This window comes from Alosa pseudoharengus, unplaced genomic scaffold (assembly GCF_046254945.1).
Source record: "Alosa pseudoharengus isolate Yale_2024_CS ecotype anadromous, Long Island Sound unplaced genomic scaffold, YU_APseudo_1.1 YU_APseudo_1.1_scf_11, whole genome shotgun sequence".
NCBI classification, from domain to species: domain Eukaryota; kingdom Metazoa; phylum Chordata; class Actinopteri; order Clupeiformes; family Clupeidae; genus Alosa; species Alosa pseudoharengus.
The window spans coordinates 1,968,189-1,985,663 of NW_027468576.1; the positions used below are offsets into that span (position 1 = coordinate 1,968,189).

Here is a 17,475-nt window from a genome sequence, read left to right on the forward strand (position 1 = left end):
GCTAGGGTGCGTCTAGATTTCTAGGCTAGGGGAAACCCTGTTACTGGAATAGTGAACATTTGTTTAATGTCCGGTGGTGCTGCTATGTATTTGCATTATTTGTATTATTTTCAGATTCTGTGAATGGTACATTTGTTTAATCCATTTGTTTTTACACTTAAAATGGACTTGACTTGAGAGGATTGTTCATTTACAATGTTTTGTGAGGTTTTGTTACAACATTCCATAGATGAATTCCCAATAGACTTATAGGTATCATGAGTATGAAGTTGCACTTGCACCCAGTGAGGACATTTGTCCACTGTATTTAACTATGTAGGAGCAGTAGTAGCCATGCCAGTCTGGGGACCAACTCCAATTCTGAGGTGCCTTTGTCAAGATCAATGACAGCGATGATGAGTGATGAGTATATGAAATGTAAATATATCAATAGCATGCATGTTGTTTTAGAGTAGTATAATTTAATAAATATGATCTTTTTGCTTAAACAATAATCAAAAGGGTACACCGTTGGTCTCCCACCATATGCGCTGTCATCAGCAGCACAAATGATCAGTCCCTATATGTTAAATCCAATCCACCATCCCCCATGTGCATGCTGAGGGAGAGAGAGAGGGAGGGAGAGGGAGAGAGAGAAAGAGGGAGAGCAAGAGAGAGAGCGGGGCCAGGAGAGGGGGTTTACTTCTATACTATTTGGAAAAGCTGCACACATAGTCCAACCTTTTTGGGAATGAGGGGTACCTCAAGGACCCGAAATCACATGGAGGACTACTCATTTGGACAGCCCCTCACCCCTTTTTTGCAAGGTTAATCCTCCTAAATAATAGGCTTACAGTATATGATTTTTACTTCTAAATTATCAATATTATGTAGGCCTATAAGCCTTTATACACTTCCAAATTTTTATGCAAATTACATTTTTCTCAGATTTTCCTAAATAGTTGATGCAAATGACCGTCAGTATAATTTTCAAGTCATCAACCGTTAGAGTATAATTCAAATTTTATTGAACAAACCTCCCAATGACAACAGTATTTTTTCAAAAATAAAAAAACTCAAAATGCACCAAAATGTTCCAAATTATTATGCACAACAGAGTTTCAAGACATTTTATAGGTTGTAAATAACTAAAAATGGTCATTTGTTGAATTTGCAGCATTAGGAGGTGATATAAATCAAATCAAAAGTTATTTCAATCAAAAACATCTTAACAGGCCAAGTTACATGTTAACATACTGTAGGACCCCTTCATTGATATCACCTTCACAATTCTTGCATCCATTGAATTTGAGTTCTTGGAGAGTTTTTGCTTTAATGTCTTTGCAGAATAGCCTCCCAAAGGTGCCAGAATGTCAGAATAGTCTCCCAGAGCTGCTGCTTGGATGTCAACTGCCTCCCACCCTCATAGACCTTTTGCTTGATGATGCTTGAAAGGTTCTCAAAAGCACTACTCTTAAGGCGTTGGGAGGGAGGTTTACCAACGTATATATTCTGCAAAGCTACAGACCAGCTGGTTACGGTTACACATTCATACATTTTGATGCACCTTATGAGTCTAACCAGTCAGAGGATGAGTTTATGAACAGGTTAGCATTTGTGCATTCCTTTATTCATAAATCAACCTGTGTTTTTGTTATGGGGGATTTATCAGATAACAAATAATTTCCAAAAACCTTGTACCCTGTAATGACAGCAATATTATTTTATCCAGCAAAATGTTACTGCCTGAAAAAAGTTTCACTTACATTAGTGAGGCTTTGCACACAACATCTTGACTTGATCATTGCATGTACAGTAGATCTGTGATGAAAGAGAATGCTTTTTCTTTCAGTTTGTTCTGAGCAGAAACTTTATTTGTACATTACCGTTCCAGGGTTTCAAGGCCTTTCTTTTAATTAATAACCTGTTACTATTATCCTTTTTGTCGAAAGTTTTGGGGCATGTGTGGAATGAATGAAAACTCATCTTTAAGTAAAACAAATAAAACAAACAACAGTCTATATCAGTGGGCTCATGTACCACTGCAATGGTTAACTTATCTTATGTGTGGACAGTGTTGATTATAGATACATTGAGAGTCAAAAGTGGCTCTCAATATATCAGGAGTGGCACTCCTGGTTCCAGTGCTGTGAGACATGGATGACACATGTTAAATTGTTGTTGACACTTTAACCCTTAGAACCCGATTGACGCAAAGTGCGTCAAAAAACACACCCTTTCTTCTCTGTTACATTGCTCCGGAACGGTTCATCGCAGCGAGATGAAACCTTTATTGCACGACAGAGCAGAAGTGGGGCTTTCCAACGAGACTACACACTTGTCTGTACGATCAAGTATGAAAATTAAAAAAAAATCATGAAATTAAATCAAATTGCATCATATTTACAGTCTATACTTCTCTGCTTTCACCTGCACACACATTACTCTAGTTTACACATTACTCGCGAACCCGTGATCGCATCGATATGGCAAGCATATCAGATGAAAGAGGGGGCACAGGGCTATCCATTGGTACCATAAAACCAGACGAAGTGACTGCAAAATAATAACGTCATGTACACAAACCAACGCTGCACACTCATTACTCTCGTTTGAATTACTCGCGGACCCGTGATCGCATAGATATGCCACGCATGTCAGATGAAAGAGGAGACTCAGAGCTATCATTTGATACCAAGTACATCCTTCTGAGTTAAAAAACAGACGAAGTGACAGCAAAATAATAACTTCATATAGCTGGACTTACCCCATGTTTTTGTCTGTTCTTGTGGCAAAGCATGTTTATAATCCAATGCTATCATGTGTTTCTCTATGGCAAAGCATGTTCATATTCCGGTTTTGAGATCCTAGCAAATTCCTGCATGGCATCCAATTCAAGGCTCACATTGCATCCCAATTTGTTCAACAAATAAACACCTTTTTGCCTTTACTTTGTTCATGGCAATGCAGTAAAAAGTTGAGAATTATTATGACTGCATACACACAGGCACGCAGGCTAACACGCAACCTCGGGTCAAGTCAAGTCAGATCAGTTCGTGTCACAGATATGGAGCGCATAAAGGTCATTTTTCATCACTAAATAAAAAATGCCATTTATTTCCGAAAATCACACAGCAAATATTTCTGTAAATTGCTTAGCCCCAGAGTATCCCTCCAACATGGCAATTATATAGCCCGATTCAGGACAGTCTGCCCTATACACACATGAAATGCATGTAGAGCTGTGAGCTTGCTGTGGTGAGATACATGTCGAAATATAAGAATTTTTATAATACACTTTTTATATTTTAATTCTTTAAAAATCAAAATAAAATCAATGCTAGTATTAATACATGAAATGATGGCAGATCTGAATAGCCTAGACTCTCCTGAAAAAAACAATATTTAATATATGTGTGTGGCACTTACAATGACCAGAATAAATCCTTATGAATAAAGGTAGTGAAAATGCCCTAAAAACAGCTTAGGGTTCTAAGGGTTAACAGTGTACGTGTGTGTGTTTGTGTGTATGAGAGAGAGAAAGAGAAAGAGAGAGAGAGAATGAGAGAGAGAGAGAGAGTGTATTTACACTGGACTATGTTGTGACATTTCAGTTCCCTCAATCCTGAGATTATTTATTTTTTTCTTATTTGATTTTATAATCCAATGTGACAATTTACCAATTTACCCATACTCTAAAGTAAATGGCAAAAATAAAGAGTATACTTGAACCATTAAAAGTATACTCATTCCTCAACTGTCTGGCATAAGAATCCACCCAAACTCCTATGCCCTAAGGACTATCACAGACTTTGAATGTACTTCACCAAATGTTTTTTACCAAGAAGGCAACGGTAACGATCAATACATTTTATTTATCTAATACCAGATGTACAATGGTGCTGTCAAACACTGTACTTTATTTGTCACTTTACATTTCATCCATTGTATCTGTGATTAATGGATCTCAAGATATAGAGGAGAATTCTTTAAGAAGAACATCCTGGCTGAGAGTGTTGAGAGAGACATTCCTCCTCACATTCAAGCTGATGGAACGTACCTGCCCAAAAGAGTACAAAGGGAAAAAGTAAAAGACTGGCAATGTATCAGTAATTAAACAACATTACTTAGAACTTCCTCATCTGTGAAGTTACCTTTCTATGTTTTTGTGCAAGAACATGCACATGGCATTTGGTCACTGGATTTTTCCTCTACTTACTGTAAACATGGACTAAGCAGTCTCTGTTTGTTTACCTAGTGTTGTGTGTGTGTGTGTTGTCCAAACAACTTGTCTGTCTATTAAAATCTAGTAAATATTTTCTCATTTATTAACACAGGTTTATTGGTAAATTATGGCAATGTTCACCATGTCCCTTGTCAGTGTAAACTAGCATGTTTTCATGCAAACAGTGTGTGTGGTATGGAAACTAATGTTCCTGTGAGTGACACAATGGGCCCTGCATGCATAGGCATATTTGTTCGTTTTTGTTCTATTTACAGCATTTTCCTAGACCCTGCTAAGCCCCAAATGTTTTCAACTGCTAGCAATGCCACTGGATACAAAATCACCTAGAAGCGCACTCAGAGAGTGCAGACTTTCAAGACCACATAGCTCTGGTCTAGAAATGACCATGTAGCTCTGGTTTCCCTAATGATATCAGATGTGTTTGTGAAATTTCTGCTATTTTGTTCAGTCTGGTCTACATTGTGAATTTGAGTGATGTTAGTGTGCTTCAGGAGTTGGCAACCCTCTTCATCCCTCTCTAGTGGCTCCCTAACTTTGTCTACAAATGGAAATAAATAAAATATTTATTACATTATATATCATGGTTTAGCTTTAAGGTGTCCTTATGTTATCAGCTTAAACATCTAGTCTACAGACAAGTGAAATGGTTTTTTTAGTCAACTAAAACAAATTAGAAAAGTGTTTTGTCAAAACTTGACAAAACATTTTAATGACCCTTGCGCTAGAGTTGGATGTCTCGAGACCACTTTTACGTGGTCTCGGTCTTGTCACAGTCTCGATCGTCTTTGGTCTTGTCTTGGTCTCGGATCCCTCGGTCTTGTCTTGGTCTTGCGGTCTCAGGTCGACATAGTGGTCGGGAGATTTGCAACAAATAATGTCCATGATACAAAACATAACATTCGATAATGCAACATTAAATTATTTCGCCTTTCACGCCCTTCAAATGCAACCAATCAATGGCATACATGTATTTTGTTGTGATTAAGAAACTGGCGCTCATCCAATCAAAAGACGCAAGTGTAGCCAGCGCGAAACGTTAGGTTTACATCGTAGCTGTCAGTCTCAGTCAGACCTATTAATAATAATGTCAGCGAATTCCGCCATCATTAAATTTGCATTCACGGAACATAAAGAAATTTGCAGTCCAGGGGCTTTCTGCAAAATGCAAGTTTTGCAAAGTCTCTCTCACCGAAACAGCCGGGAGCACATCAACGTTCACCAGACACCTGGAGCGGAGACATCCGGAGAGGTAAGCTAGCCAGTTGGTACTGGCTCCAAACTCTTTATCCATACCAATCTCACATGACCAGATCATGCATGTGTTAGTATTATGTATAATGACATGCTCTTCTTACACGCGCGGTATAAATTATTTAGGGACGGATATTTTTTTGCAAGCTTCAGTTCTTTACAGACTTACTTACAGAAACATTTTTGGCTAAGAGTATAACTACATGCTAAGCACAGGTAGTTAACTTATCAGTGTCTCTCGGCTACTTAAACATTAACAGTTTTCACCAACGTTAAGATATTTTGGCAAATTCATTGAGTAGAAATACTGTATATCAAAACCGTGTCAGTGAGCACTTAAAGGGCTGGTATCATGTGGTTTGTTGTTGATTTTTGGCAATTTATAATTGTGTATCTTCAATTTCATCTACAAATTAAGTATAACTGTAATTAGTTACATATTTCCCATAGCTGTTGGATGTGTTAGCTGTTTTATCAGATGACTTTTGGACCAGTTAGTACCAGTCAGTCAGTAATATCAGTCCTCAACAGCAGACAAAGGAGTCTCAATCCTCTAATAGTGCAGTAACAGCGGTCATGCAATTGCTATATATAGTTTATCTCACCCAGTCTACGAAAACATTAAACAGTGAGTGAGCTCACAGTGACACACATTCATGACATGCTCTGTCTCTGCATTGTTCTGTCTGTAGTTGAAATAATACCTTCTTAAATTGAATTTAAACTAGGACTGAACCTCTTACCCCAGTATGCTGCTCTTATTCAATTGATGCAAGTTATGGTGTAACACTAGCTCACTAGCTGTTTTTTGTTTTGTTTTTGGTCTTGGTCTCGTCTCGGTCTCGTCTCGACTTTGTCTTGGTCTTGACTCAGTCTGTCCTGGCCTTGGTCTCGTCTTGGTCTCGGTCTTGATACCCTCTGGTCTTGGTAGTGTCTTGGTCTCAGTTTAGGCAGTCTTGACTACAAGTCTACCTTGCGTTCATGCAGAATTGAATCCTCAACCTAAATTCTCCATGGCTCCACAAGAGCCTTGAGTATGGAAGGGGAAGAAGAGGGGGAGATATTGCTTTCCAATATTTAGATTTTGGACTGCAATGCCAGTTTCAAGACGCTAGTGGTCATTTTTATATAGGTCCTTTAACTATGTTAACTATGTGATACGTGGATAACTTTCAATGGACCACAAAGGAAAGCATTCATAATCATTAAGTTTGCTTGTCTCCGATGGAGTGGGCATTGCATGTTTGTGCATGTTACATGCCTTGGCATTAAACTAATTCAGTTAGTCTCAGAACATCAGATATATGTGGCTGACTTTAATTAATGCCTTGAAGAGTGCAGGATTTAATGTTTGGGTACCATCATAACTTGTAATATTCACAGGTGTTATTTTCATGTGTTGCTTGCCAAGGCCTCTCAGCCTCTAACAGGGGCGCCATTAGACCTCAAGCTGTACTGGGGCAGAAGACCCCGTAGGGGGGTATGCTCCCCTGTACGAAAATTTTGTATATTTTAACGTTTAAATGTATCAATCTGGCACACTTTGAAAAGAAATTCAGTGGTTAGAAATGATTATTTTATCTATGGATAGAAATATTGGTGCTGTAGCCTAAATTATTTTGCATTTCAGAATTTTAACCATGCGCACACAGGTGGAATAGTTATGATGATACTGCAATAAGTTTACAACCACAAAACATATTAGCTAAGTTTCACAGTTCAGAAATGGTCAAAAATAGTGTACATTTCAGCACTCCATGAAATTATGCAGTAGTAGTGCTGGGCGGTATACCGGTTCACACCGTATACCGGTGTATATTTTCGCTATGATATGAATTTTTAATATACCGCCATACCGGTTTATTTGATTACACAATGTTTGGAACGCTGCGCCGCGCGACAGTGTTTCAGACGGGACTTTTTTCACACACACGCATGGTGCCACTGCGAGGCATAGTGAGGGTAAACACAAAACACCTACAGTGATGTCGTTAGTTAGCAACCCACCGAACACAGAGAAGTTTAATGATCTTATCATTCATCTCACCTTAAGAATATTCGCTGAAATTTCCAGGTAGCAAGTAAAGCATGTTATAGACATGCACTGACCAATACTAGCTAGTTAGAAATGATCCTGACTGTCATCAGTCCACCAAAACAAACTTTTTTGTTAATGTTTTGCCTAGCGAACCAAACCGAAGCTCATGTCAGGCTACCACTAACGTCATGTAAACCACACAATAACAATAAGGCATGTTTCTGATAGGCCTATTTGACAGAGTAAGCATATTAGCAGAGTTTTTATTTTAAATTGTATAATTTTCAAAAAAGTATAATTATTGCAAGTTGCACTACTTTTTGTATTGGTTTTATACAAGATGTGCACAGTAATTTGCACAGTAAAGTATTTTGACTGCAATTGTCTTTGTATTCTAATTAGATTCTTCATTAGAATCATGAGTGGCTCTTTGTAAACAGCATCATTTTCTGGGGCTATGCAAAACTGCATTAGGCCTACCACTAGTGTGGAGTTATTCTACATCATGTTTTTTAGTTTCGGGTTGTATTAAATCTTCTAAAACCCGTCAGATCGTCTGTTTAAAGCCCATTGCAGAAAGGAGTTGCAGTGGTGTGAATTAGGCTAGATGTTGCATGTCGTTGCAAGCGAGACATGTCTTAACTGGTGTTATATCTCATCTACAAGTAATATGCTTTCAGGAAATATATAGTTTAGGGTGTTTAATTTGCTTTCCCTAGACAGTATATGTCAAAATGTGTCCGCTTTACACTAGATTCGCCTATACAGAATAGAGGCCAATGTATTGTGCATTGCATGGAGGAAGATGGGACATGTCCTATTTGGTGTCATATCACTTCTAGAGGTTATATGCTTTTAGAAAATATATAGTTTATGATGTTTAATTTGTTTCCCTTAATAGTGCAGGCCAAAATGTATCAGCTGTTCACTTAATTCACCTATACAGTATAGAGGAGTATGTATTATGCATGGTATGGAGGAAGATGGGACATAAGCTGATTAATGCTATATTTCATGTAGGGCATATGCTTTTAGAATATGTATAATTTTGGCTGTTCTATGATTTTGGTAAAACCATGACCCATGCATAGGCATGCATTTTAATTATTAATCTTAAACTTTATTTATTAGTATAACATGCACCTTTTGCCAGACGTCACAACAATAGTCACCTCTTTGGAGGCTAGCTGCAGTTATCTGCACCTGTCTGTTGAATTTGTACATTATCATGTACATCTTCAACTTTGCCTTTACAATTTTCCTTCATTCATTCACTTACATAAACATACTGTGCTGTCTGATTACTGTTTTAGCCAAAATTGTGCAAAGTAAAGAGGCATCATACAGGCCCCTCTGATTGGACAGACAGTCTCAACAGATCAGTCAACCCCCCGGGCAAGAGGTCAATTACTATAAGTCTTGGAAAATAATGGACTGATACTTTCGTGTGATATACTGTATATGATTCAGTGACCTCTAAATCAGACCACCAAAAACACTTTCCTAGGCTGAATAATGCTTAACTATATGGTTGTACAACTTTAACATTGTGGAACACTTAAATGCAAAAACACACTGGCTCTATTTAAAGACTGAACAACCATTTCCATTGATTCAAAGGGCCAAAATAAAAAAATAGACACCAATTAGCAACAAACAAGTCTGAAATAAGCCTGAGAAATGTACTAACTCTTTGAAAATAAAAGAATGTTCCTCAACAATGCAATATTCTAAAATTCCATGTTAAGTTAGATGGGATCAGATATTCTTTAGAATGCTTATTTTACAACATTCTAATTACAGTTTTGTCAGTTTTTGCTGAAGGATAATGCCTAAAACAACCCTCATTTTAACATATTTCCACCAACTGGATTTTCATGGACTTTTACTATGGTGTTTAGATCACCAATTGAAATCTAAAAATGTGAAAATAAATTCTGTTGCAATTAGTTCTGGGTCAGACCTTACTTTGCCTGGACTATTTGGTGTGAATTGAGCTTAAGCCAGTATGGTGCAGACTGTGCACGCTAACGTTATGATTAGATGGCATTAAAAGACTGCGGTGGGGAAAAGCTAGAGTTCCAAATTCTATAATAACTATGCCTATATGTCCGACTTAGTCATCGTTCAATTCATCCCTTTTGTTTCAAATTTGCAGATAGGCTGATGGTAAGCTTGTTTTAATGCTGGCAACAAAACAAAAGGGTTCGCGAACGTTATTCTTTATTCTAAATGCGTACCGCCATGGCGATGAAGAGAAAGTAGTAGGCTATGATTTGAAATGTAAGCTGACTGTTGCCAAATTTGGCAAATAACATACGGGAGAAATTATATGGTTCATGCTCTCTCATACTGTTTCCATTGTGCGGAAAAGGATGGAGAATAAAACATAGGCACGTTCCACTTTTGCATAAATAATTCCTGAACGATTTTGGTCAGGGCTGATAATGCAACCGTATTGGACAGAGGGTAGATATAGGCTAGGTCAGGGGTTCCCAAACATTTCCACGACAAGGCCCCACAAATACCACTAGGTTCTGGCCAAGGACCCCCTTGATCTGTTATTAAACCCATCGACAATACTATAGTAAATGTAAAAATATATTAAGCTAATCCTAATAATTATTTTAGCCACAAGCACTACGCGATGGAGTATACAGTGTGTAAAAATTGCATTTGGGGCTTTCTGCTATAGGAGAGCTATCACTCTACAATTATTCCCAGTCATTATCGTGGAAAATATAATGTTCAGATATGCAACAAATTATTATAATGGCATTGTATAACAACCTTCATAGTAATAGGTATATTTAAAACATTTCAAATGTATTTATTTGTTGCTTTTATTTTTGCTTCTAAACTTGCTGCGGCCCCCCTGGCACCCCCTCGCGGCCCCCACTTTGAAAATCACTGGGCTAGGTTGCTAGTGACAAAATATGAGCTTTCAGTGTGATACGATCTCTTTGTAAATTACGTTTGATTAAAACGTGTTTCATCTGTTCTGGCTATCCCCGCTATTTGGATCTTATTTCACTCAATGAACAACATCTCAACACTAAATGAATGATGATCTGTAATTGTCATCAGATAGCCTAGTCATAAGGGTAGACATTCAGTGTGTTTGAAGTAAGGGATAATGTATAGAACGCCGGTAATTATCGGAACATAAGTCACGACGCGCAGCGGAGGGGTCTTGTTTCGTCCTGAAGGGACTTATGTTCCGATAATTACCGGCGTTCTATACATTATCCCGCTTATTACACGGCTACTTGCCAAAACGAAATAATAAACTCCCCACGATATGACTTGAGCCTACATAACCTAGCCTATTTGTTACCGTTCATCGTGGCATTTGCTGAGAAACAAATAGTTCGCAACAACACACGCTGCTGAACTTGAATCAAACATTCTTTAGAACACAGCTGATCAACCGTCTGCTTTCACGTTTGAATGAAGTTCCAGTCCTTGCGTAGTGATATGAAAGACATTAATCAGAAGCACAAAACCCGTTGCCATTGACAGCGGTGATTAAATGCTTTGCCGGTGATTTATGTAGATTTAACATAGGCCCGAACGTTGGGAAGGCCCATTCATGTGAATGGAACTTTCTGCAGCACTCTGAAGAGCCGTGTAATAATTAATAATAATTAATTCGATAATATTTCCATCTTTGCAGAGGAAAAGTTTTGTGTAAAAGGAATTAAAGGCCTCTCTTATATAGACGCCTGTCTGTAATACTAGCCGGTGCAGTTTGGCGATTTGGGAGAATAAAAGTCCGGGCTATTATTTGGAGTTTTATGGTAACAGGCATGGGCGTAGATTTAGGGTGGGACGCTCATGACTAGTCCTAACCAATATTTTAAGATGACAAAATTGTCCCCACCAATATTTTAGCGAACTCATTTGTGCTGCTGATCATTCCGACAGCCAGCACGACAGAACAAGAAACGTCGTCGTTTGATTGGCTGAAAAACCGAGGGGGAGGGGGAAGGGGAAGGGTTATCTGACACGCAGGCTGCACACACTGGTAGTCAAGCGAGCGGGTGTGTCAACGACAACGGTAAGTTACCAGGGCTGTCTGTCAATACATAGGCCTACCCCATAAAAGGCCAGAGTAAAACATTTTTATATTCCCTTTACCCTTCAGCATACATACAAACCCCTTTTTGTGGTGTGTAGATCAGCTATGCCACCCAAGAAGAAGAAAGGGGACATACGAAGCTTTTTCATAAAGCAGAGTGTAAGTATTAAGCAAAATAACTAGCCACTCAAGCTAGCAGTGGTAGTGACCAGGCTTTCAAATTATGCAGATTCTATTATGTGGAAAAATAGTATTAACTGGTGATAGCATATGTTACCCAGGATATTGTTAAAGATAAACCTACTGTAGCTTCTGTAATCTTTCAACCAAGAAGTCGCGCTATCACAATAGATGCTATTACCAAGTCACTGAATGTTAATTAGCCTACCTTAATATAAGTTAGAATCTTGGAAGTCACAATAAACATTGGATCTGGACATTTTTCGTTTCTATTCTGTTTATGTTATGTTTTTCTGAGTGTAGCCTACACAATGCAGAGAAATAAAAGGGAGACCCAAATTCGTTTGAAGGACTGTCATTGCATTGTTATGACACATGCTGTAAAAACGTGTTGGCAATGTGAATAAGTTAACACTGTTGGTAATTCAAATATAATGAATCATTATTTGATGAATAATATCCAAATAACACTATCATATACAATATGGTAGGAGGGTTAAACTCGCTAGCCAAAGGATAGGCTACAAAATGAATGAACCACTTTGTATGCAGGAAAGACAGCATCAAACCACTACAGATGGATGGCAGGTTGAAGAAACAGCATCAGGGCTTCAGGTGAGGTTCTAATTATTAGCCTATGTCAAATTGTCAATTCAGTTGGAGTCAGCAGCATTGCTGTATAATATAATGAGAAGGAGTAGATTCACTTCTGTATTGTGATATTCTGTATTGCCAACAGTCTAAAATAACAAAGGAAATCGCCATTAAGGCACTGGTATCTTACAGCAAAAGAATTCCAATTACAGTTAAGCAAATACAAGATACATCTAAATACATTTAGAGTCGCATAAATTCATAGACATATTCAATCCTAAACTATGGTGCATTTCCGTACTCAGTAACATAAATAAAATACTATATAACTATATATAGTACGGGGGGAATGGGATGTCCCCACCAAAGCTGAGACCAAACCTACGCCCTTGGTAACAGGCATTGTATAAAATTAGTTAAACGGCTAGGTTGATGCACAAGAGATAGGTTTAACAACATGGTTCGAATTACGGGGGGTATTGGGGGGGTCCGAACCCCCTAGATGAGACTTGGACTCTCCCAAAAGGGATGAAAATAATAGTTTGGGGGGTACTGAAAAAATGTAATAAAATGTTATGTTATCCAATATTGCATGTAATTAAATGCAGTATCACCATCACATACCAACAATTCAGGACATAATCTAATGAAATACGATTCAAACCCTCACCCCCATTGGGCTGTACCATTTCTCTGGTATGTTACAGATTGTGTTTTTTGCTATGATATAATACTGATGAATTAATACAAATTAGGGGTGGGCGATATGGACAAAAAATAATATCTCGATATTTTTTGTGATTTTGACGATAACGATAATTAGTCGATATCCTTTAAAAAAAATTGTAAAAGTCTGAGTTACTTTACAGCTCATTATTTATGAATAGCATCAATACAATAATAACCAATAACCTAACCTGACTTTTTAACCAAATCAACCAATGCATTGTCACTCTATGACACATTTCCAATTTTGCCCCCACTTGTGTGTGTGTGGCAATGACATGGTCTAGCTACATTAGAGAAGATGACTAGGCCTAACAGTTTCTCAAGAGAAAGTCTGAAGCTGAAGTTCCTTTCAAAAACCTTTACTTAGAATTCACTGTAAAACTAAGCAGACCAACAGAGTACATCTCAGGTTATTCCCTTCGATGTTTTGTTTAAGAGAAATCATGTAGGCTAGCATTTCAAGTTACAGAATAGAAACTAATGCGTTAGCTTATGGCTAATGTATATGAGAAATCCCATAGAGATGCTAACGGTTAGCATAATTGATACACGTAGATATTTAGAGCGTTTACAAAAGGGTTACATGAGAAGAGTTCTTTGTTTACAACTGACTACTAAAATACTCAAAGGCAAATGTTTTCTCTCCATATCTGGTTGCTAGGTTACGGGGACGCTGGCGAGACACGCCGCTCCGTCTGGCATCATGTTTTTGTTTGTTTTTATGTAATGTTCGTAATTTTATGTAATGTTTTGTTATTTATTTTTGTATTTATTTGTCAAGTTTAATGTTTTCACCTTTTATTTACATATTTTCGATCGTTTTGTGTTATTCTTGGTCCTTTTTTCTGGTTGATAACTAACGGTAACGTTAGTTTCTATTCGACTGGGCTGATGAGCTTGCCTTTACTAGCCGTCCCTCTTCTATCTGACGCTGCACATCCTCTGTCTGGACTCGTCTGGACGGAAAGATTGCTCAGGGCAATTGGCCTACTCTGCGAGAGATCTGCAGCTGCCACGACCACCGAGCTGCAGCTGACCTGCGAGCTGCCTTAACGTTAACGTAACGGTAGCCTCTGACGCTGGGTGCCTGCAGTCTGGATTGAGTGCTGAGGTGGGGAGCTCTGATGGCGACGTCGGGAGCCATGAAGCAACAAACGGTCCTTGCTAAAGCCACAGAGCTGCTGATCAGCAGGAAGATCGCCCATCATGACTTCAGACTGTTGTTCTTCCGGTGCTCTGCTCTCCAGACTGCCAGTAAATTCTCTGAGTTGGTCAGTGAAAGAACTTTGTTGGTCTTGCATTGGCAGTTTCACGCGGGTCATCATTGCCCTTAGACTTTTTCAGCCGGTTGGAAATTGGACTAATTTTAACATGATTGTTATTATTTTATTTATTTATTTTCAATTTGCTGTGTTGTCTGTCTTGTATGTCTTAGTGTCACGGGAACGCTGGCGACTACGCCGCTCCGTCCGGCATCTTTTGTGTTTGTTATTTTTTAAATGTTTTTGTCATGTGGTGTCAACGCTGGCGACTATGCCGCTCCGTCTGGCATTTTTTGTCTTATTGTCTTTTGTTTTTTGTCAATATCCTGTATGTGGAGCGCTTTGGGTTACACTTTGTGCATGTTAAATGCGCTATACTAAATAAAACTGACTTGACTTGACTTGATATAATACCATGTAGGAAAAAAGGACTGTCTCATCAATGCTACGTGAACAGAAGTAGCTGCACAAAATCCCTTGTAGGCTTCGTCTTGATCTCGCTACACAAAATAAACATTAGACCTGCGTGTGACAACATGGACCCACTAGGGATCATGTGACACTTGCTCTGCTGCAACGGGGCTTCTCTTGCATACACCTCCTGGATTTAGTGAATGTATGGGGTTTCAATGTGTTTCGAGTGTTTTTCCCCCATAAGTAATTTAAATACTCGATAATGTAAATTTGCACATCGTTAAAACAACAATCACGATATTATCGCAGACGATATATATCGCCCAGCCCTAACACAAATGCACAGTGTAGGCTGCAAAAGCCTGATATACGAATGGGTTAACAAGCAGTGGCCATACATTTGCCTAATATTTCACTGCCTTTGTAACATAGTGATAGCCAACCTTTGAAAAACATTGATCGCTATGGTTTAATCTGAGGTTTCCCTTCCAATCAGCGGCCACGACCATCGCTGCTGCTTAGCTTAAAAGTCATTAGGCCTACAACCACATGCCGTAGGAGGAATTCCATAGATATACTGACACGGGGAGAGGTTTAATGAGGCGATGTATCATTTTGTCCAGTTTCATTCTTAATGTCTTAACAAGAGTAAGTCTGCACTAATATTCAGGGAATTTCGCATGTAGATGGTTCTCAACCTTTTTTAAGCAAATGCCCATATACCCCCATAATTGCAACGTTACCTGCAGTTTGTTTGAAATGCTACGTGAACATATAATAAGTCAATTGGACCTGAAATGTCTTTCCTCGTTGGCATTATTAGAGATCAGCCTGTCATAAAAGCGTATTGCTGCACAAGCGTTTTGTGATATAGCAGGCGCACAATGCACTAGGATACATTATATGAAATTCCTAGGCTAAACAACGTGAAGATATTTGTTTTCCAACCGTAAACAAAAGTCGAACAAGTCATTTTTTAAATTTGCTTATGTTAGGCTTAGGCTATAAGTAAAACGAATAAAAGGCAAGCATTGTATTAGGCTAGGCGAACTTGGCTATTAAACAGGAGACTTTCTATAGTCCATCTGTAAACAATTCTGGGTCTTGTTTGCCATTTCTGTGCTATTTATTTGTCTGTATGCATTTCCATGTTTGCAGTGCACTGCTATACCAAAAAAATATATTGTTTGACTGTGGCGCGCAATTTTACGCACGGGGCGCACCTTGAAACAGTGTTTACCCCTGCCCGAATTCAACCCTTACCATAACGTGTAGGGTGCATTGTGCTTGCTAGTATGATTAGTTTCTTTTAACTTGTCGGCCAGCCAGCCGCGGTCATATGACCTATATTTCGAAGGAAAATTGACTGTGAACCATAAGTGTGAAATCATGTTTGTAAGCCTTTATAAAATGGAGAGTGACGTCACCAGTCAAAATAGCTGTACCCCCCGAAGCACACGGTATAATTCGAACACTGTTTAACAATCACTGACCTCAAAGTCCAGCTCATATCAGGTGCTTTCTAATAGTCCAGCAATTTCATTTGGTCTAATTATATTGCCTTATTATTTGGATGTTGTTATTGCTAGTTTATTCTATAATTGAATTAGTTACCATTTCAACTCGTAAAGGGTAAAGTTGCGTGATGACACAGAAGGTTGCAGTCTGGTGAGCTAACTATTTTTTATAGGCTGTAGTTCTGTCCCTTGAAAACCCCCGGCAACAGTTAGCCCATCAGCATGTCTGTCTCGTCCTTTAAGCTAAAGGCTTATCTTATACGTTCTCACTTGAACCTGGCTGTTTTCTTTTTAAAAAGAAAGGTATATCCACCTATGGGGAAACAGACTGTGTGTCAGGGTTTGTTGTACCAGTGTTTCAGTTCACTGATATGAATGAGTCTGATGATCCGTCAGGTCGAATTATTTATTTTGACAGTTGACAGTTAACTGTAGGCAATTGTAGGATAATGTTAACCTACTGTAACCAACTGTGCAACGTTAGACAACATTAGACTCCGTGGTGAATAGGCTTGGCTAATTCAGATACAATTGCCATCATTGTGATTAGGGAATCACAGACTGGTTCTACAGATACTACACCTCTAGCTTACTTTAATGTGTTTATTCGATTAGATTTCATTTTTTTCACTCCATTTTCAGTGGTAGAACGTAGCCTACTCTGACCACCGTTCCCCAAAGTTATCGGCGTAGTAGACTGAACAGTAGACTGAGTTTGAGCACTAAACGATTAAAATTCACAAAATTACAACGATAAGGACATTATTTTTTAGTAAAAAGGAGAATGCTGTTATTTTCTAACTTTTGGGAGCTATTAGGCTAATTGGTTCTGACTACCTCAATGAGTTATACTAAGTTAGGCTAACATGGGGGTACATCAGACTGAGTTACTGCACACACCGAGACAGCGAGGAGAGACAGCGAATAAGCAAATTTCCCAAAATGTTGATGTGCTCTTTTAAGGATTGTAAACTATTAAGTCTTTTGATGGAGATTGTGAATTCTGCACTAAATGTGAACTAATGAGCGCAGGAGCTTTGAAAAAGAGGACAGTTTTGAAAGAGTTTTGAAAAAGTAGACAAGGTATTCAAAAAGTGTGAAAATTATTGTGAAACATGTAAATCCAGGTACCATTATATCAAAACATTAGCTAAATATTAACAAGAATGATTTGAAATACTATC

At 38.4% G+C, this 17,475-nt stretch overlaps 1 protein-coding gene across 2 annotated transcripts in view; it reads right to left on the minus strand.

Annotated features, from left to right (window-relative positions):
* Positions 1-3,834: 3,834 nt before the first annotated feature.
* Positions 3,835-17,475, minus strand: part of armh3 (armadillo like helical domain containing 3) — a 160,378-nt gene continuing 146,737 nt past the window's right edge. For both annotated transcript variants that reach the window (XM_076277747.1, XM_076277746.1), the window contains exon 26: positions 3,835-4,039. In XM_076277747.1, coding sequence (XP_076133862.1) covers positions 3,947-4,039 — 93 coding nt within the window. In that variant the 3' untranslated portion in view covers positions 3,835-3,946. The remainder of the gene's footprint in view (positions 4,040-17,475) is intronic.